Source organism: Dendrobates tinctorius, unplaced genomic scaffold, assembly GCF_039654945.1.
Source record: "Dendrobates tinctorius isolate UK_male_01 unplaced genomic scaffold, ASM3965494v1 ptg000232l, whole genome shotgun sequence".
NCBI classification, from domain to species: domain Eukaryota; kingdom Metazoa; phylum Chordata; class Amphibia; order Anura; family Dendrobatidae; genus Dendrobates; species Dendrobates tinctorius.
In genome coordinates this window covers 13,137,163-13,160,153 of record NW_027361899.1, presented here as the reverse complement: position 1 = coordinate 13,160,153, position 22,991 = coordinate 13,137,163, and the positions used below count along the sequence as shown (strand labels likewise).

General features: G+C 44.4%; 1 protein-coding gene and 1 long non-coding RNA gene across 2 annotated transcripts in view; one reads left to right on the top strand and one right to left on the bottom strand.

Moving 5' to 3' along the window:
- Positions 1-22,991, bottom strand: part of PLB1 (phospholipase B1) — a 110,280-nt gene that overhangs the window by 33,122 nt on the left and 54,167 nt on the right. Inside the window, exons 29-40 of the mRNA XM_073556339.1 lie at positions 22,797-22,862; positions 21,371-21,431; positions 21,197-21,255; positions 20,691-20,764; positions 20,326-20,369; positions 18,542-18,650; positions 17,114-17,165; positions 15,896-15,976; positions 14,327-14,392; positions 13,319-13,419; positions 6,189-6,270; positions 82-186 (exon numbers count right to left, since the gene is read on the bottom strand). Of these exons, the coding sequence (XP_073412440.1) occupies positions 82-186; positions 6,189-6,270; positions 13,319-13,419; positions 14,327-14,392; positions 15,896-15,976; positions 17,114-17,165; positions 18,542-18,650; positions 20,326-20,369; positions 20,691-20,764; positions 21,197-21,255; positions 21,371-21,431; positions 22,797-22,862 (900 nt within the window). The remainder of the gene's footprint in view (positions 1-81; positions 187-6,188; positions 6,271-13,318; positions 13,420-14,326; positions 14,393-15,895; positions 15,977-17,113; positions 17,166-18,541; positions 18,651-20,325; positions 20,370-20,690; positions 20,765-21,196; positions 21,256-21,370; positions 21,432-22,796; positions 22,863-22,991) is intronic.
- On the top strand, positions 123-14,562 carry LOC141060066 (uncharacterized). Its single transcript, XR_012222657.1, has 3 exons — positions 123-239; positions 6,980-7,045; positions 14,156-14,562. It is a non-coding gene; the product is annotated as an uncharacterized lncRNA (long non-coding RNA).

Sequence of the window (22,991 nt, the reverse complement as noted above, 5' to 3'; positions counted from 1 at the left end):
ACGAAAGCCTCTGATACCTAGATTCACAAGCTGTTATTTTAGTAGAAAGTAAAGGGGGTGACGCGTGGTGTAAATACGTACTGGGAGATATGGAATTTTTGTGTGCCTGAAAAACGGCTGTAGAACCACAGTGAAGTTTTCTCTGGTGTCGTATCTTCCAGAATTCACAAAATCTCTGAGACTGAGCTGAAAAGGAGCGAAAACAAGAGAAATGAGGAAAGTGCGGACACACGTCACAGGTGAGAGGAGGATTGAGGCTCCGATTATCTCCAGAAATCTTTTTCAAACTTGCTAACATTCACCCTAGATTAGTATTGGGGTACACTATGTATCACTATATCCTAGTGTTGGGGTACACTATGTATCCTGTATCCTAGTACTAGGGTACACTATGTATCACTGTATCCTAGTACTAGGGTACACTATGTATCACTGTATCCTAGTGTTGGGGTACACTATGTATCACTGACTCTATAGCTTAGTATTGGGGTACACTATGTATCACTGTGACTCTGTATCCTAGTATTGGGGTACACCATATACAGTATCACTGATGCTATATCTTAGTATTGGAGTACATTATGTATCACTGTATCTTAGTATTGCTGTACACTATGTATCACTGTGACTGTGTCCTAGTACTGGGGTACACTATGTATCACCATATCCTAGTGTTGGGGTACACGATGTATCACTGACTCTATAGCTTAGTATTGGGGTACACTATGTATCACTGTGACTCTGTATCCTAGTATTGGGGTACACCATATATCACTGATGCTATATCTTAGTATTGGGGTACACTATGTATCACTGTGACTGTATCTTAGTATTGGGGTACACTATGTATCACTGTATCCTAGTATTGGGGTACACTATGTATCACTGTATCCTAGTATTGGGGTACACTATGTATCAGCGTATCCTAGTGTTGGGATACACTATGTATCACTGACTCTATAGCTTAGTATTGGGGTACACTATGTATCACTGTGACTTTATATCTTAGTATTGGGGTACACAATGTATCACTGATGCTATATCTTAGTATTGGGGTACACTATCACTGTATCTTAGTATTGGGGTACACTATATATCACTGATGCTATATCTTAGTATTGGGGTACACTATATATCACTGATGCTATATCTTAGTATTGGGGTACACTATATATCACTGTGACTGTATCTTAGTATTGGGGTAAACTATGTATAACTGTGACTCTATAGCTTAGTATTGGGGTACACTATGTATCACTGTGACTCTATAGCTTACTATTGGGGTACACTATGTATCACTGTGACTCTGTATCTTAGTATTGGGGTACACTATGTATCACTGTATCTTAGTATTGCTGTACACTATGTATCACTGTGACTGTATCCTAGTATTGGGGTACACTATGTATCACTGTATCCTAGTATTGGGGTACACCATGTATCACTGTATCCTAGTACTGGGGTACACTATGTATCACCATATCCTAGTGTTGGGGTACACTATGTATCACTGACTCTATAGCTTAGTATTGGGGTACACTATGTATCACTGTGACTCTGTATCCTAGTATTGGGGTACACCATATATCACTGATGCTATATCTTAGTATTGGGGTACACTATGTATCACTGTATCTTAGTATTGGGGTACACTATGTATCACTGTGACTGTATCTTAGTATTGGGGTACACTATGTATCACTGTATCCTAGTATTGGGGTACACTATGTATCAGCGTATCCTAGTGTTGGGATACACTATGTATCACTGACTCTATAGCTTAGTATTGGGGTACACTATGTATCACTGTGACTTTATATCTTAGTATTGGGGTACACGATGTATCACTGATGCTATATCTTAGTATTGGGGTACGCTATCACTGTATCTTAGTATTGGGGTACACTATATATCACTGATGCTATATCTTAGTATTAGGGTACACTATGTATCACTGACTATCTTAGTATTGGGGTAAACTATGTATAACTGTGACTCTATAGCTTAGTATTGGGGTACACTATGTATCACTGTGACTCTATAGCTTACTATTGGGGTACACTATGTATCACTGTGACTCTGTATCTTAGTATTGGGGTACACTATGTATCACTGTATCTTAGTATTGGGGTACACTATGTATCACTGTGACTGTATCCTAGTATTGGGGTACACAATGTATCACTGTAACCTAGTATTGGGGTACATGATGTATCACTGTATCTGAGTATTGGGGTACACTATGTATCACTGTATCTTAGTATTGGGGTACACTATGTATCACTGTGACTGTATCATAGTATTGGGGTACACTATGTATCACTGTGACTGTATCAAAGTATTGGGGTACACTATGTATCCCTGTATCTTAGTATTGGGGTACACTATGTATCACTGTATCTTAGTATTGGGGTACACGATGTATAACTGTGACTGTATCTTAGTATTGGGGTACACTATATATCACTGACTCTATAGCTTAGTATTGGGGTACGCTATGTATCACTGTGACTCTATAGCTTAGTATTGGGGTATATTGTGTCACTGTGACTCTATAGCTTAGTATTGGGGTACACTATGTATCACTGTGACTCTGTATCTTAGTATTGGGGTACACTATGTGTCACTGTGACTCTATAGCTTAGTATTGGGGGTACACTATGTATCACTGTGACTCTGAAGCTTAGTATTGGGGTACACGATGCATCACTGTGACTGTATCTTAGTATTGGGGTACACTATGTATCACTGACTCTATATCTTAGTATTGGGGTACACTATGTATCACTGTGACTGTATCTTAGTATTGGGGTACACTATGTATCACTGACTCTATATCTTAGTATTGGGGTACACTGTATCACTGTATCTTAGTATTGGGGTACACTATGTATCACTGTGACTCTATAGCTTAGTATTGGGGTACACTATGTATCACTGACTCTATAGCTTAGTATTGGGGTACACTATGTGTCACTGTGACTCTATAGCTTAGTATTGGGGTACACTATGTATCACTGTGACTCTGTATCTTAGTATTGGGGTACACTGTGTCACTGTGACTCTATAGCTTAGTATTGGGGTACACTATGTGTCACTGTGACTCTATAGCTTAGTATTGGGGTACGCTATGTATCACTGTGACTCTATAGCTTAGTATTGGGGTACACTATGTGTCACTGTGACTCTATAGCTTAGTATTGGGGTACACTATGTATCACTGTGACTCTGTATCTTAGTATTGGGGTACACTATGTGTCACTGTGACTCTATAGCTTAGTATTGGGGGTACACTATGTATCACTGTGACTCTGTATCTTAGTATTGGGGTACACTATGTGTCACTGTGACTCTATAGCTTAGTATTGGGGTACACTATGTGTCACTGTGACTCTATAGCTTAGTATTGGGGTACACTATATATCATTGTGACTCTATAGCTTAGTATTGGGGTACGCTATGTGTCACTGTGACTCTATAGCTTAGTATTGGGGTACATTATGTGTCACTGACTCTATAGCTTAGTATTGGGGTACACTATGTATCACTGTGACTCTGTATCTTAGTATTGGGGTACACTATGTGTCACTGTGACTCTATAGCTTAGTATTGGGGGTACACTATGTATCACTGTGACTCTGAAGCTTAGTATTGGGGTACACGATGCATCACTGTGACTGTATCTTAGTATTGGGGTACACTATGTATCACTGACTCTATATCTTAGTATTGGGGTACACTATGTATCACTGACTGTATCTTAGTATTGGGGTACACTATGTATCACTGTGACTCTATAGCTTAGTATTGGGGTACACTATTGGGGTACACCATCTTAGTATTGGGGTACACACTGTATCACTGTATCTTAGTATTGGGGTACACTATGTATCACTGTGACTCTATAGCTTAGTATTGGGGTACACTATGTATCACTGTGACTCTATAGCTTAGTATTGGGGTACACTATGTGTCACTGTGACTCTATAGCTTAGTATTGGGGGTACACTATGTATCACTGTGACTCTGAAGCTTAGTATTGGGGTACACTATGTATCACTTTGACTCTATAGCTTAGTATTGGGGTGCACGATGCATCACTGACTCTGCATCTTAGTATTGGGGTGCTCGATGCATCACTGTAACTCTGCAGCTTAGTATTGGGGTACACTATGTATCACTGTGACTCTATAGCTTAGTATTGGGGTACACTATGTATCACTGTGACTCTATAGCTTAGTATTGGGGGTACACTATGTATCACTGTGACTCTGAAGCTTAGTATTGGGGTACACGATGCATCACTGTGACTGTATCTTAGTATTGGGGTACACTATGTATCACTGACTCTATATCTTAGTATTGGGGTACACTATGTATCACTGTGACTGTATCTTAGTATTGGGGTACACTATGTATCACTGACTCTATATCTTAGTATTGGGGTACACTGTATCACTGTATCTTAGTATTGGGGTACACTATGTATCACTGTGACTCTATAGCTTAGTATTGGGGTACACTATGTATCACTGACTCTATAGCTTAGTATTGGGGTACACTATGTGTCACTGTGACTCTATAGCTTAGTATTGGGGTACACTATGTATCACTGTGACTCTGTATCTTAGTATTGGGGTACACTGTGTCACTGTGACTCTATAGCTTAGTATTGGGGTACACTATGTGTCACTGTGACTCTATAGCTTAGTATTGGGGTACGCTATGTATCACTGTGACTCTATAGCTTAGTATTGGGGTACACTATGTGTCACTGTGACTCTATAGCTTAGTATTGGGGTACACTATGTATCACTGTGACTCTGTATCTTAGTATTGGGGTACACTATGTGTCACTGTGACTCTATAGCTTAGTATTGGGGGTACACTATGTATCACTGTGACTCTGTATCTTAGTATTGGGGTACACTGTGTCACTGTGACTCTATAGCTTAGTATTGGGGTACACTATGTGTCACTGTGACTCTATAGCTTAGTATTGGGGTACACTATATATCATTGTGACTCTATAGCTTAGTATTGGGGTACGCTATGTGTCACTGTGACTCTATAGCTTAGTATTGGGGTACATTATGTGTCACTGACTCTATAGCTTAGTATTGGGGTACACTATGTATCACTGTGACTCTGTATCTTAGTATTGGGGTACACTATGTGTCACTGTGACTCTATAGCTTAGTATTGGGGGTACACTATGTATCACTGTGACTCTGAAGCTTAGTATTGGGGTACACGATGCATCACTGTGACTGTATCTTAGTATTGGGGTACACTATGTATCACTGACTCTATATCTTAGTATTGGGGTACACTATGTATCACTGACTGTATCTTAGTATTGGGGTACACTATGTATCACTGTGACTCTATAGCTTAGTATTGGGGTACACTATTGGGGTACACCATCTTAGTATTGGGGTACACACTGTATCACTGTATCTTAGTATTGGGGTACACTATGTATCACTGTGACTCTATAGCTTAGTATTGGGGTACACTATGTATCACTGTGACTCTATAGCTTAGTATTGGGGTACACTATGTGTCACTGTGACTCTATAGCTTAGTATTGGGGGTACACTATGTATCACTGTGACTCTGAAGCTTAGTATTGGGGTACACTATGTATCACTTTGACTCTATAGCTTAGTATTGGGGTGCACGATGCATCACTGACTCTGCATCTTAGTATTGGGGTGCTCGATGCATCACTGTAACTCTGCAGCTTAGTATTGGGGTACACTATGTATCACTGTGACTCTATAGCTTAGTATTGGGGTACACTATGTATCACTGTGACTCTATAGCTTAGTATTGGGGTACACGATGTATCACTGTGACTCTATAGCTTAGTATTGGGGTACACGATGTATCACTGTGACTCTATAGCTTAGTATTGGGGTACACGATGCATCACTGTGACTATCTTAGTATTGGGGTACACTATGTATCACTGTATCTTAGTATTGGGGTACACTATGTATCACTGTATCTTAGTATTGGGGTACACTATGTATCACTGTATCTTAGTATTGGGGTACACTATGTATCACTGTATCTTAGTATTGGGGTACACTATGTATCACTGTATCTTCGTATTGGGGTACACGATGCATCACTGTGACACAGTGTTCCAGAATGATCCCTCGGTGGCACAGATACGGTACCTGATAGGCTTCGTTCATGTTCTCTATGAATTCAAACTCCTGAGAATTGGCGAGGATGCTCAGCAGACAGGGGCACATAATGCTGTGGAGAGAGGGGCAGCACAGGTCACACTCTCTCAGCTGTACGGACTGTCTACCTGTATAATACCGTGTATGAACACAGCCTGACATGAGACGCACCCTCCCTGCTGCTCCTGTGGCTGCACCAATGTTACATCTGCAGTACTGATAGAGTTAACGCTGTCAATTGCTGTTCTGATACACAGCTCCAAATCCTCAGCACAGACCGAGAGTTACATAGTTACATGATGAAATTCTGTCTGTGCGCAGCCACCACTAGAGGGAGCTCACAAGCGTATTGTATACTTATACTGTATAGTGATCCCTTGTCCCCTTTCTTCCAAGAGCCAGAACTTTATTTTTCTGTCCCCATCGCTGAGGGCTCACATTTGCAGGACAAGTTGTAGTTTTGAATGACGTCATTCATTTTACCATGTAATGTAGTAAAAAATGGAAAAAATCCAAATAAGGTGAAATTTTGAAAATAAATCTCCACAATTCCACCTTTGTCTCTTTGGGGTTTGTTTTTATGATGTTCTGCGTTAAAAATGACCCGGTAACCTGATTCTCCAGATCAGTACGAGTTCGGTGATACCAAACTTTTTTTTTATTATATTAGGGCCTAAAAACAAATCTGAACTTAAAAATAATTTTGTTTTGTGTCTCCATGTTATGAGAATTGTAACTTTATGATTTATCCACTTTTTCTATTTTCGTCTTTATCATTGCAGGTGTTTGGTGAGGAGTTACGGCAATTCTGGCAGCTGGATTTTTTCTCTGCCGCTGTTACATTACAGGTTAAATCATTTTATATTTTTAGATCAGACTTTTATGATTATTTATTTGTAATTCCTTTGTTTTGAATATATTTCTTAGTTTTTAATATTTAAAAAAAAACACACTTTTTTTTTTACATTTTGACTTTATATCGTAATCCGCTGTGAATTTGTGATCTTTTGCAATTCTGCAGTTGGCTTTCCAGGGTCACCAAGATATTAGTGGGGGATCTTGGTAGGTCCCCTTTTATCAAGGCTAACCATGAGCCCTCAATGATCACATTACGGGGTGCCAGAATCATGCTACTTAAATGCTACTGTCAAAGACTGACAAAAGCATTTAACTGGTTAAAAGCTGTGATTGGAGCTAATACCGATCACTTCTGTACATGCAGCTGCCGGCCCTATGACACAGCTCCATATACCCGTATCTTCTCCAATGAGCTTATTCTGTGTCATGGAGTTGGAAGGGGTTAAAGCCGTATGCAATGAACTCAGGAGCTCCCTCTAGTGGTGTCTACTACAAGCCATGATGGCGTTAGTCATCTACAACATCATTGCAGGACGACCATAATATTATCTATTGGGTTTCTATAAAGTCATTTTTCGCAAAGAATATGAGCAATCTCGTTGTTTTTGTTTATTTTGACCAATAAATGTCTCCTACTAGTTCTCCTAACAGACTAACGCTGCTGTGCGCTCCTGCCTATGACTGTCTATTGATTCCATACTCCCTGCGCTCCTGCCTATGACTGTCTATTGATTCCATACTCCCTGCGCTCCTGCCTATGACTGTCTATTGATTCCGTACTCCCTGCGTTCCTGCCTATGACTGTCTATTGATTCTGTACTCCCTGCACTCCTTTTTATGACTGTCTATTGATTCCGTACTCCCTGCACTCCTTTCTATGACTGTCTATTGATTCCGTACTCCCTGCGCTCCTGCCTGACTGTCTATTGATTCTGTACTCCCTGCGCTCTTGCCTATGACTGTCTATTGAATCCGTACTCCCTGCGCTCCTGCCTATGACTGTCTATTGATTCTGTACTCCCTGCGCTCCTGCCTATGACTGTCTATTGAATCTGTACTCCCTGCGCTCCTGCCTATGACTGTCTATTGATTATGTACTCCCTGCGCTCCTGCCTATGACTGTATTGAATCTGTACTTCCTGTGCTCCTGCCTATGACTGTCTATTGATTATGTACTCCCTGCGCTCCTGCCTATGACTATCTATTGAATCTGTACTCCCTGCACTCCTGCCTATGACTGTCTATTGAATCTGTACTCCCTGCCCTCATGCCTATGACTGTCTATTGATTCCGTACTCCCTGCGCTCCTGTCTATTGATTCCGTACTCCCTGCGTTCCTGCCTATGACTGTCTATTGATTCTGTACTCCCTGCACTCCTTTTTATGACTGTCTATTGATTCCGTACTCCCTGCACTCCTTTCTATGACTGTCTATTGATTCCGTACTCCCTGCGCTCCTGCCTGACTGTCTATTGATTCTGTACTCCCTGCGCTCTTGCCTATGACTGTCTATTGAATCCGTACTCCCTGCGCTCCTGCCTATGACTGTCTATTGATTCTGTACTACCTGCACTCCTGCCTATGACTGTCTATTGAATCTGTACTCCCTGCCCTCATGCCTATGACTGTCTATTGAATCTGTACTCCCTGCCCTCATGCCTATGACTGTCTATTGATTCCGTACTCCCTGCGCTCCTGTCTATTGATTCCGTACTCCCTGCGTTCCTGCCTATGACTGTCTATTGATTCTGTACTCCCTGCACTCCTTTTTATGACTGTCTATTGATTCCGTACTCCCTGCACTCCTTTCTATGACTGTCTATTGATTCCGTACTCCCTGCGCTCCTGCCTGACTGTCTATTGATTCTGTACTCCCTGCGCTCTTGCCTATGACTGTCTATTGAATCCGTACTCCCTGCGCTCCTGCCTATGACTGTCTATTGATTCTGTACTACCTGCACTCCTGCCTATGACTGTCTATTGAATCTGTACTCCCTGCGCTCCTGCCTATGACTGTCTATTGAATCTGTACTCCCTGCGCTCCTGCCTATGACTGTCTATTGATTATGTACTCCCTGCGCTCCTGCCTATGACTGTATTGAATCTGTACTCCCTGTGCTCCTGCCTATGACTGTCTATTGATTATGTACTCCCTGCACTCCTGCCTATGACTGTCTATTGATTGCCGTACTCCCTGTGCTCCTGCCTATGACTGTATTGAATCCATACTCCCTGCGCTCCTGCCTATGACTGTATTGAATCCATACTCCCTGCACTCCTGCCTATGACTGTCTATTGAATCTGTACTCCCTGCCCTCATGCCTATGACTGTCTATTGATTCCGTACTCCCTGCGCTCCTGTCTATTGATTCCGTACTCCCTGCGTTCCTGCCTATGACTGTCTATTGATTCTGTACTCCCTGCACTCCTTTTTATGACTGTCTATTGATTCCGTACTCCCTGCGCTCCTGCCTGACTGTCTATTGATTCTGTACTCCCTGCGCTCTTGCCTATGACTGTCTATTGATTCTGTACTACCTGCACTCCTGCCTATGACTGTCTATTGAATCTGTACTCCCTGCGCTCCTGCCTATGACTGTCTATTGATTATGTACTCCCTGCGTTCCTGCCTATGACTGTATTGAATCTGTACTCCCTGTGCTCCTGCCTATGACTGTATTGATTATGTACTCCCTGCGCTCCTGCCTATGACTGTCTATTGATTATGTACTCCCTGCACTCCTGCCTATGACTGTCTATTGATTATGTACTCCCTGCGCTCCTGCCTATGACTGTCTATTGAATCTGTACTCCCTGCCCTCCTGCCTATGACTGTCTATTGATTCCATACTCCCTGCGCTCCTGCCTATGACTGTCTATTGATTCCGTACTCCCTGCGCTCCTGTCTATGACTGTCTATTGATTCCATACTCCCTGCGCTTCTGCCTATGACTGTCAATTGATTCCGTACTCCCTGCGCTCCTGTCTATTGATTCCATACTTCCTGCGCTCCTGCCTATGACTGTCTATTGATTCCATACTCCCTGCGCTCCTGCCTATGACTGTATTGATCTGTACTCCCTGCGCTCCTGCCTATGACTGTCTATTGATTCCATACTCCCTACGCTCCTGCCTATGACTGTCTATTGATTCCGTACGCCCTGCGCTCCTGCCTATGACTGTATTGATCTGTACTCCCTGCGCTCCTGCCTATGACTGTCTATTGATTCCGTACTCCCTGCGCTCCTGCCTATGACTGTCTATTGATTCCGTACTCCCTGCGCTCCTGTCTATTGATTCCATACTCCCTGCGCTCCTGCCTATGACTGTCTATTGATTCCATACTCCCTGCGCTCCTGCCTATGACTGTATTGATCTGTACTCCCTGCGCTCCTGCCTATGACTGTCTATTGATTCCATACTCCCTGCGCTCCTGCCTATAACTGTCTATTGATTCCGTACTCCCTGCGCTCCTGCCTATGACTGTCTATTGATTCCATACTCCCTGCGCTCCTGCCTATGACTGTCTATTGATTCCATACTCCCTGCCCTCCTGCCTATGACTGTCTATTGATTCCATACTCCCTGCGCTCCTTCCTATGACTGTCTATTGATCCCGTACTCCTGCCTATAACTGTCTATTGATTCCATACTCCCTGCGCTCCTGCCTATGACTGTATTGAACCTGTACTCCCTGCTCTCCTGCCTATGACCTTATATTGAATCTGTACTCCTTGCACTGCTGCCTATGACTGTCTATTGAATCTGTACTCCCTGCACTCCTGCCTATAACTGTCTATTGATTCCATACTCCCTGCGCTCCTTCCTATGACTGTCTATTGATTCCATACTCCCTGCGCTCCTGCCTATGACTGTCTATTGATTCCGTACTCCCTGCGCTCCTGCCTATGACTGTCTATTGATTCCGTACTCCCTGCGCTCCTGCCTATGACTGTCTATTGATTCCGTACTCCCTGCGCTCCTGCCTATGACTGTCTATTGATTCCATACTCCCTGCGCTCCTGCCTATGACTGTCTATTGATTCCGTACTCCCTGCGCTCCTGCCTATGACTGTCTATTGATTCCATACTCCCTGCGCTCCTGCCTATGACTGTCTATTGATTCCGTACTCCCTGCGCTCCTGCCTATGACTGTCTATTGATTACGTACTCCCTGCGCTCCTGCCTATGACTGTCTATTGATTACGTACTCCCTGCGCTCCTGCCTATGACTGTCTATTGATTCCATACTCCCTGCGCTCCTGCCTATGACTGTATTGATTATGTACTCCCTGCGCTCCTGCCTATGACTGTCTATTGATTATGTACTCCCTGCACTCCTGCCTATGACTGTCTATTGATTATGTACTCCCTGCACTCCTGCCTATGACTGTCTATTGATTATGTACTCCCTGCGCTCCTGCCTATGACTGTCTATTGAATCTGTACTCCCTGCGCTCCTGCCTATGACTGTCTATTGATTCCATACTCCCTGCGCTCCTGCCTATGACTGTATTGAATCTGTACTCCCTGTGCTCCTGCCTATGACTGTATTGATTATGCACTCCCTGCGCTCCTGCCTATGACTGTCTATTGATTATGTACTCCCTGCACTCCTGCCTATGACTGTCTATTGATTATGTACTCCCTGCGCTCCTGCCTATGACTGTCTATTGAATCTGTACTCCCTGCGCTCCTGCCTATGACTGTCTATTGAATCTGTACTCCCTGCGCTCCTGCCTATGACTGTCTATTGATTCCGTACTCCCTGCGCTCCTGCCTATGACTGTCTATTGATTCCGTACTCCCTGCGCTCCTGCCTATGACTGTCTATTGATTCCGTACTCCCTGCGCTCCTGCCTATGACTGTCTATTGATTCCATACTCCCTGCGCTCCTGCCTATGACTGTCTATTGATTCCATACTCCCTGCGCTCCTGCCTATGACTGTCTATTGATTCCGTACTCCCTGCGCTCCTGCCTATGACTGTCTATTGATTCTGTACTCCCTGCGCTCCTGCCTATGACTGTCTATTGATTCTGTACTCCCTGCGCTCCTGCCTATGACTGTCTATTGATTCCATACTCCCTGCGCTCCTGCCTATGACTGTCTATTGATTCCGTACTCCCTGCGCTCCTGCCTATGACTGTCTATTGATTCCGTACTCCCTGCGCTCCTGCCTATGACTGTCTATTGATTCTGTACTCCCTGCGCTCCTGCCTATGACTGTCTATTGATTCCGTACTCCCTGCGCTCCTGCCTATGACTGTCTATTGATTCCGTACTCCCTGCGCTCCTGCCTATGACTGTCTATTGATTCTGTACTCCCTGCGCTCCTGCCTATGACTGTCTATTGATTCCGTACTCCCTGCGCTCCTGCCTATGACTGTCTATTGATTCCGTACTCCCTGCGCTCCTGCCTATGACTGTCTATTGATTCCGTACTCCCTGCGCTCCTGCCTATGACTGTCTATTGATTCCGTACTCCCTGCGCTCCTGCCTATGACTGTCTATTGATTCCGTACTCCCTGCGCTCCTGCCTATGACTGTCTATTGATTCCGTACTCCCTGCGCTCCTGCCTATGACTGTCTATTGATTCCGTACTCCCTGCGCTCCTGCCTATGACTGTCTATTGATTCTGTACTCCCTGCGCTCCTGCCTATGACTGTCTATTGATTCCGTACTCCCTGCGCTCCTGCCTATGACTGTCTATTGATTCCGTACTCCCTGCGCTCCTGCCTATGACTGTCTATTGATTCTGTACTCCCTGCGCTCCTGCCTATGACTGTCTATTGATTCCGTACTCCCTGCGCTCCTGCCTATGACTGTCTATTGATTCCGTACTCCCTGCGCTCCTGCCTATGACTGTCTATTGATTCCGTACTCCCTGCGCTCCTGCCTATGACTGTCTATTGATTCCGTACTCCCTGCGCTCCTGCCTATGACTGTCTATTGATTCCATACTCCCTGCGCTCCTGCCTATGACTGTCTATTGAATCCGGACTATGTTCTTCTCAATGGTCTTCTGAGCCGTTGTTGGGAGGTCTCTGGATCTGGATCCCCACCAATCTGACGGCAATTAAAGTCCCTGAAAACTATACTTAAATCGTTTCCCACAATATATCGATCTATGGATACAATCATTGTGATCGCGGCTTCGCAGGTTCTGTAACAGATAAGCGCCACTTAGAGATGGACTTTTCTAGGAACCTCAAGAATCATTTTTAGGAGAGACTTGAAGGACGTGGTCTATGGATCCCACCTTGTAAGGAGCGTTGGGCATCTCACCCGACCGTCCAGCACAGCTTCTCTCAGTGGGATAATGTCCATCACCTCCACCAGGTTAACGAAAGCCTTGGGAACCTGAGGAAGGGAAATCCAAACCAGTCAGCAGGTCGGACGCAACGTCAGGGAATGTTCTGACGAGTCACAAAGAGACGGGAGTGGGAGACTTTCCACATGGAGATACAAATGGCGACATCCATGGAAAAATCTGCTGCAAATTCTAGATTTTTTTGCTTTTAAATTTTGCCGTCAATTCTATGATTTTCCATTTCTGCTTTCCAACATTTTTTTTTTTTGTATATATTATTTTTTTTTAATATTTATTTTTTAGTGGCACCATTTATTTTACAAGTTCTAAAAAAGACGAGTAAAATTCTCTATGCTGCCGAATTAAAAAAAATATTAGAAACAGCAGCATTTTTATGGCGTTTTAAAGCTTTTTGTTTTATTGAGAGTAATACAAATATGGTATTTTGTATTTTTTTTTCTCCATGTGAAAACAGTGATATCAAATTTTTATATAATTTTTTTTTTGCTACTTTTCAATGACGCCATCTATATTTTCCTGTGATATATTGAAAAGCGGGGGAAAAAAAATCCAAATGCTGCAAAAAAAAAAAGCAATTCCACATTCGTTTTTTTTGGGTAAAAATGACCCAGAAATCTGATTCTCCAGGTCAGTACGATGACAGCGATACCAAACATGCATGTTTTTTTTTAATGTAACATGTAAAAGAAAAATCGAAAATCTGAAAAAAAAAATATTTTGCTTGTGTTGCCATTTTCTGAGTGCTGCAACATTTTTAATTTTCAGGTTATGGGGCTGTGTGAGGCTTTATTTTTTTCCAAAAGCCTCAATCTGTGGCAACAATTGGTTATTTCCCCTGCAGCGCCACCACAGGAGAAATGCGGCTTTACGCCGTTGACATCAGCGAGCATCCTGTGTAATGTTATTTCTAGCCTGAATACCCCTGTGCTGACCGACCTGAGCATGGAGTATATCCAGAGCCCTCCGGATGTTGTTGGTGTAAGTCGCCGCTGAGAACACGTTCTGAAGGGGAAACGAGAAAGACGGCCACATTAGATGAGAGCGGAAAAAAAATAAGTATTCATCAGCACTAGGAGAATCACTCCAATGACTGTTTCCATAGAAATAAAATGTTGTCCTGTATGTATAAAATTAAAGAAATGTTTAACTTCTCTGTAACTGAAGCTGAAAAATGGTCAATGGCTCCTCATTACTAATGCAGCATGATCCCTGCTTCTGTCCTCTAACATTTACCATCACAGCTCCCATACACCATCCTCTCCACCCTTTTCTGCCCCCTCCAGACCCCTTTGTCCTCACCAAACACCCCTATCCCCTCCAGAACCACTGTCCACTCAGATTCCAATGCCCCCTCCCAAACCCTTCTGATCTTCCCAGCACCGTCTGTCCACACCGGACCCCTCTATTACCTCCAGACCTCTTTGTCCCCTCCTAACCCCACTGCCCCCTCCAGACCCCTTTGTCCTCACCAAACACCCCTATCCCCTCCAGAACCACTGTCCACTCAGATTCCAATGCCCCCTCCCAAACCCTTCTGATCTTCCCAGCACCATCTGTCCACACCGGACCCCTCTATTACCTCCAGACCTCTTTGTCCCCTCCTAACCCCACTGCCCCCTCCAGACCCCTTTGTCCTCACCAAACACCCCTATCCCCTCCAGAACCACTGTCCACTCAGATTCCAATGCCCCCTCCCAAACCCTTCTGATCTTCCCAGCACCGTCTGTCCACACCGGACCCCTCTATTACCTCCAGACCTCTTTGTCCCCTCCTAACCCCACTGCCCCCTCCAGACCCCTTTGTCCTCACCAAACACCCCTATCCCCTCCAGAACCACTGTCCACTCAGATTCCAATGCCCCCTCCCAAACCCTTCTGATCTTCCCAGCACCCTCTGTCCACACCGGACCCCTCTATTACCTCCAGACCTCTTTGTCCCCTCCTGACCCCACTGGCCCCTCCAGACCCCTTTGCCCTTTCCAGACTCTGTTTACTCCAGACACCCTGGCTGTCCCCTGTTCTCTCAGATGCCTCTGCCCTCCTCCTGACCCCTCTGTCCCCCTCCAGACCCCGCTTGCCTCTCATGACCCATTTGTCCCCTCTAGACACATTAAAATTCAACAAGTCCGACCCTTCTATTCCCTGATGTTGTCTTTGGGGTGAGAGCTGGGAGGCCCCCATACACCATAGATGGTCCTTCAGACACACTGAGCTCTAGTTTTAGAGGAACAAAACGGTGCAATTAATCAATTTAAGGGGCGTAAACATAAAATATCTACATAGTTTTCCTCTCCAGATTTCATGAGGTCAAACAGAAAGGATTTATAATGGCGGCTACAGAGTTGTATCCTTTAAGTCTATATTCTTGCAGGAATTCTGGAGATGTGACACATTTAAAGGTATGAAATATCGGAAATCATCTATTGCTCCTCATTACCCCCCGCCGTCCTGCACCCTTATGTTCAGCATTAAGCCGGATTGGGCATTCTCCAACATTGTGACTTACGCTGTCGGTACAGGAGGCGCACAGGTCATTGGCTCCAATGAAAACTGTGATCAGTTTCCAGTCGTCATTTATTCTGATTCTCTGCAAAACATTAAAGATTATTTTAATTCTTCGTCCTCCTCCTCCTCATCTCATAGTTATTGCTTTTACATATTCAATTTTAGCCCCTTTTTGTGGACAAACCGTTTACGGGTAATTTCACCCGAAAGCTAAAGGTTCCATCTTGACAACAGTTCACAGGACTCTGCCATAAATGTCCAGCTCTAGTGAGGTTAGGCTATAAAGGGTTAATCTACACTCCAAAAATGATGACTGATCCACTAGATCAGTGCTGGGACCTCCTCCGATCACTGGAACACCGGATGATCTTTTCTTGCTCCTGTACTTTCATCATCAATCACATAGGCCGGGTTCGCAAGTCCTGATATTTCCAGTACTGGAAAACCCGGTACCGGAGATATCAGTGTCCGTGTGTGTAGTACGGGCAGCACATGTGGGGCAACTGTGTGCCACCCGTGTGCCGCATCAGGACCACACAGACGGCCGCCGGGGAAGAAGCGCTACTGTAAGCCGCAGTCCCCCGGCGGCTGGTGCTGAAGCCGGCTGTCATTCTCCCCTGCTCTACCGCGATGAGCGCAAGCAGAGGAGAATGAATCAATGAAAAACTGACCTGCTGTGACCTCAGGACCGTCGGAGAATGCAAGTGATGAGGTCACTGTGTCAGAGCTTGAACTGCCGTGACCTCATCACTTGCATTCTTCCACGGCTCGGAGGTCACAGAAGGTCAGTTTTTCATTAATTCATTCTCCCCTGCTCGCCGGCAGAGCAGGGGAGAATGGATCACCGCCTCGTTCATCCCCTGCCGCCGGGGAACAGCGACCTACAGTAGCGCTACTTCCCTACAGTAGCACACTGTTCTCCGTGTGCACGTGTGCAGCACGTTTTGCGGCCCGTGTGTCCGGGTGAAAACGGACATGTCTGCGTGTTTTGCACACTGACACACGTTCCGTGAAAACATGCTGACATGTACGTAGACCCATTCATTTCAATGAGTCTACATGTGTCAGTGTCTCTGGTACGTGAGAAAACTGTACTGACGTGTGAAACCGGCCATAGACAGTGTATGGCCATAAAGTTTCTTTGGAGTTCCCCTTTAACACTCATTTTATGCAGAAAGATACACATGGCACTTATCTCTGAGATCATGTAGTAACGCACCTTGTCTGATTTCATCTGGTCCACCAGCGCCTGCGCCTGCGCGGGCATATCCCTGCAAAGCAACAGGACATTTTACGGTGAAGATATATCCTTAGCTCCCCCTCTGAGCAGACCCCGCTGCTCTGATCATTTTAATGAGCGGCTTGTAATACTCTATGTCACCTCTAGTGGCCGCTAAGCTCTACCGGTGATACCAGCTGATCGTCAGCCGATCGGGGTATTCTGGAGAAGGGTCGCAGTCGGGCTTTCATTACTCAGGGCAAGGGTCTAGCTTGCTGCCCCGGCCCAGTGCCAATAGGAAGGTCACTTTTGTTCCTTTTTTTCCCAGTGGTATGTAATGAGAAGTGCGCCACAATGACACCCGATTGACTCGTAATGGATGTAATGGTTATTTTATTCAAGGTTGTAAAATGTATATATGCATTTATCTGGGGTATATATCGGCCTGCACCGGAGCAAAGTCCAGGACTATATAGGAAATACTCCAGCGACCCGAGGCCTCCGGACAGGAAGATCTGCATCATTAGGCATGTATACATAGAAAATGTTTCTAGACCAAAATGGGTTCAATGGGTTATTGTACGTGCGGACATCGAGCAGGTGACCTGTGACTCATTTAAAACAACAGTGACCTCACTTGCTAGCAGGATACCCAGCACTCACCAAGATCCCAAGATCCAGGATAAGTGACTCTCTAATTCCCAAACATGGCCCAAATCACCATGCTGTAACTTGTCCTCTCAGCGCCTATCCTTGCATCTTGCACCGAAAACCCAACTCTCACTGGCTTCTACCCCAGCATCTGTTTTGACGTATTCAGCACAGTGCCAGCAGCTTTCCTCGGAGTGGCCGAGGCGTCAGCCCTCCCTGCCGCTCCCTGGTTCCATTGATAGAGCTGCACAGACATCCGCCCTGGCTGGTGACTATGTGGGCAGGCTCCCTGGGGTGACAGTCTGTTATCCAGGGTACGGTGTTCCCCCCCGTCACTCCATGTGGTCTCAGCCACACATGAGCTCACTTCCTTTTTCACAGCTCCTCTTATAGTTTATAGAATTACTATGACATCAAGTGGCCACAAGACTGCAGGAAAAATGCAAAATTATTGAAAAATATGGAACAAAATGAACATTTCTCTGACACTGGCACAAAGTATCAATATGTAGTCACTGAGTCATCATAGCTATAGGGAAAGCGAGTGTGTGCCTCTAGGGTGGGGGACTAGGAGAAGGCTGCGGAAAGTGCTACATGCTGTGAAAAGTAGGCGTGGTCTAGATTAAGTGGGCAGAGCCTAATGCGCCACCTGTGGATACGGACTGCAGAGATGTTGATCTGGCACTTGCTTATTATGATATGTATGTTGATGGTTGTGAGAGATACATTATGGCATTCTGTAACTTCTGTAATTGTAAAATGAAAATAAGTTCTTACAAAGCTTTGGCCCCGGGGACGGCTCTGTTGAGGAATGCATTGTGCGAGTCGCTACTCCCAGTGTCTATTGCGTATCCGGTAAGAAAGGGGTTAAACTCCTTAAGAATATCTGTAGAAGAGAGAAGAACATTCCGAGGTTAGACATGTGTCATTGTAACAAATATTCAAACTGCCCTAGAGATGAATATGATATAACCCTCCCACATTCTACATCCTCTCGAGGGTCAGAGGTCAGGACCGCGGGAACGGGTTATGGCTGGGGTGGCTACTATTATTTAAAGAGTTGCTATTATGAGACAACCTGTCACCATTTTTTGTCAATGCATATTGCATACTATTAAATAAACCTCTTGGACCTGATGAGGCTGGCGTGTTTACTTAGAATCCATGTCAAATTGGCTGTATAATCCTACTATAAAGATGAGAATTTCTTGAGTCCAGATACAGAATGAGAGAGCTCAGAAGTCCAAGAGCATTCAGTCTCCGTCAGCCAGTCTGAATGACAGCTGCGGCTTGTACTGAGCAGACTGAGATCCTAGCAGCAACAGGGAGGAGGACACTGAGAAACTAGGCAAGGCAATTAGGCAAGGTGGACGAAGATTCATCAGCATCGAGAAAAGACATTGAGGAGTTGTCACTCTAAGAGGGTGAGTATTCAGCAGCAGCAGGGAGGAGGCAGTACTCACCTTTCTGAAGGTCAGAGAACAGACTCTTCTGTCATTGACACTAAGAGACCATGTATGAGACCCCAAGTTCTGATCCTAAGTAAGAGTAGCTCCAACTTTGAGTGGACCTAGCTTGTTAATTCATTTAAGGAGCTGTCAATCAGGCTAGGTGGGCAGAAATTCAATAAAATCAGGGCCGAGGGACTCTGAGGTGCTCTCAATCAAGTTATATGGGTGGAGAATCAGCAGCAGTATGAGGGACATTAAGGTGCTGTCAATCGAGCTAAGTGGGAAGGCATTGAGATTCAATCTTGGCACCAGTTGTTTTATGGTCGTTTCGTCTGCCTTTTGAGCTATAGCTCTTTTCCTTCCCTGTCCAAATGCTGATTGTTCTTTTGTCCTTATTCTGCCGTCTTGGTTTGTTCCTTTCCAGGTGTTGTCTATCTTCCCATTTTGGTCTGCCCTTTCACGTTCTGGGTGTGGCTTTATATAGAGTCCCTTCTCTGCATTTCCTTGCTGGCTATATTTCCTCATGGATGTACATTTAGGAGTTCCAGCTCTTTATCTTAGGGGTTTATCTTGCTGGGTAAACTCCAGTGTCATTCTTGCAGTAAGTTGGTTTGCTTTCCCTCCTTTTCCTTTTGGTTATTGGGAGGTCTTTCTTGTTCCTTTATTTTTGGTACTCCTTAACCTTCACTGTTTCACATTATTTGAATGTGTCTTAGTTTTTCCCCATGGGTTCTCGTACCTCTCCTCACACTTTCCTTTCCCCTTGTTGGTATTGTGTTGAAGCCTCCCCTCTGGTTCCTCAGGCAGTACGAGAAACCACTCAACAGTCTTTTAGGGAGCCAGGTGCAAGGTGGTGTTTTTAAATTGTGGGGCCATGGCCTTTCTACCCTGTCTAGTGACCAGTTTGGTGTAGGTGCGGCGTTTCCCTGGTGTGAGTGTGAACACGTTCATAATGATTATACAACCATTCTGACTTGGATGCTTAAACTGAATACACCAGTATCATCAGGTCCAATCAATCTATTTAGCAATGAATGCAGTTTAAATTGGGAAACCCGGTGACAGACCCGCTTTAATGCCATCAGTTACAGATTACAGAACTTCGCTTACTCGGTAAGGTGGTGACTAGGTCAAGAGAAGAATCTCCTCCAATGCTGAAACACATAAAAAATACACGTCGTTATACTCCTGACGTTACGTTCTGTATCAATCACTGAATGGAGGTCTTTAGTTTTCTTAAAATATTAATTCTGGAAAAATTAAGCCCTCTAAATGTGTACAGAGGTAGTACAGGTCTCATTTCATCTATACCGAAAGTATTCCTATCAAAATCCTCCTCCCTCCCGGCTGGATCGCCAAATTTCACTGGAAAATGATCAACTTGTTCATTACTAATACTGATGCTCCGTATGTCGTTACTACTGATTCCGTGATTCCGTGTTTGTAGTCATTATTGTTTTCCTTAATTACTTTACCTCCATGATAACCCACGATATTGTTTGATTACATCCAAGACGTCGTTGGGATTGGAGGCGATTCCATTACCGGCCTGTAATATCAGACACATATACTGTATTAATAGGAGGAACATGTTATAAGTAGCAGCCTTATAAGTGTGTACCGAGAGAAGTTCCCGGCGTATACTATGGACTATGTGCTGAGCACAGTGCACACTAATCAGTGCATTACCATTCGTGGTGGCCATTTTCGACCTCTAGTCTGATTTTCTGTTGCAGCTGGACATCACTTCTGCGGCCGACATCCTCGCCCCTGGCGTCTCCTGGGCGCTTCTGTCTCTTCCTAGACTTCACACCGTGTCATGATATGCGTCACGCCGTGACAGAGGCGTCCAGGAGATGCCAGGACGTGATGTCCACGTGCAACAGAAAATCGAAGGTCAAAACTGGACACAGAGAAGCGTTTTGCTCATCTCTAGTTAATATGGATTACATTTACTATACAATTCCTTCCAATTTCTTACCGTCAGAGAATCGCCAAGAGCTGCGACCACGTTAATGTCTGCTGGCCGAAGTCTGTGGACTGGAAAAGGAGGAGAAATCATGATTAATCCCCATCCGTACGGAGCAATGATGCTGCTAGAAGCCGATCGACAGTAAAGAGAAGTGTAGACGACGAGTACAGGGTCGGGGTTCACCTGAGGTGGGCTTTACAGGAGACGCGCTCAGGTCGGAACAGGTTAATTTGCTTCCTTGCACCTAAAACACATAATCAATACAGGGAATAAAAACTGTTAAAAGGCAAAATTTGCGCATGGAAATCTCTGATAGTTCTTAATTACTGGAATATTCTAATTCCAGATCCCTTGTTTGCTAGAATTGCAGCTAAAGGAATTGTCGAGTCGGAGTAATATGATGACCTATCCACAGGACAGCTAATCAATATCAGATATGTGTGGAATCAGCGGAATGGATAGGTCAGCAATATGTTTTCACCGGACAGCCTCTTTATTCTTGCATGAGTTCTTGTCTTCCAATACACATCATGATGGGGCCCAATCAGACTGAGCCTGCATTCTACATAAGTATTTATATATTTTACTCACTTATATAGTATCATTATTTCAACAGCACTTTACAGTCATCAGCATCGCAGTGCCCACTGGGGCTCACAATCTACATTCCCCATCAGTCTTTGGAGGGTGGAAGGAAAGAACATGCACACTCTTTGCAGATGTTGTCCCTGGTGGGATTTGAACCAGGATCTCAACACTGCAAAGCTGTTGTGCTAACCACTGGGCAACCATACAGTGCTAACCACTGAGCCACCATACTGCTCTCATTCAACATTATCTGCATTAGAAGTCATCTTTACAGTCATCCTTGCAATGTATTGTGAGATTTGTCTCCTGTTTCACCCGTTTTGCTCCCTAGCTCCAATTTTCAGTTGGCTCTGAGCTAGTGGGGGGAGATTAGCTGCTATGGTGTCTCCCATACACAGCACACACAGCTTATCACTATGTAGCTTATGTTCAGAAGCATGGGAGATTTTAAACAGCAGTACTAAGCACTGTACCTGTGAATTCAGCACTGGGGTTAGATAAAATACTTAGTAGAAAGCAGCAGCACAGAGGAAATTGTAATCAGTACTACACATTGTAGCAGTATTTCCAGCTCAGGAGGAATATAAAACACTTAATAGAAATCAGAAGAATGGAGGACATTATGCAGTGTATCTGTGAATCCAGATCAGTAGGGAGCCAATCACTGACTAGCACAATCTACATGTGTCTCTCTACTTCTACTTTTCACTCCGCTTCTTTCACCTCCTCCCTTCTCCATAGACCTCAATAGCCCATCATGTTTTGATCCAAACATTTTCAAATTGAATGATAAGATCAGGAGGCAGGGTGAGGAGAAGAGGCTTATAAATGGAGAAAGAAGATGATTTTTGTGATAACATTGATTACAAAGTTCATGTGATACTGATTTATGCAAAGTTTGTCCTAGCTCTAGAGAATAATTGCCCTGTGCTTGTAATTGGAGGCAAAATAAAATGTATGATGGTAGCCTCGGGGGTAGAATTAGACCTCAGACTTCCTTTAATGACAGTGTAATACTCACCGGGTCAGGCATAATGGTGGGATAAGCATAGTTGCTGTTTTTCGCAGTTTTCACAAAAGGATCATCCTAGAAAAAAATGCAATATCAGATGATTCTTCGCTCAGTAGTTTTCAGGTTTCTATAAAATCATCTGATGAGTTTCGTATCACGATTGCACATGATACATCGAGCTGCAGCTTACAAGACGGACCCATC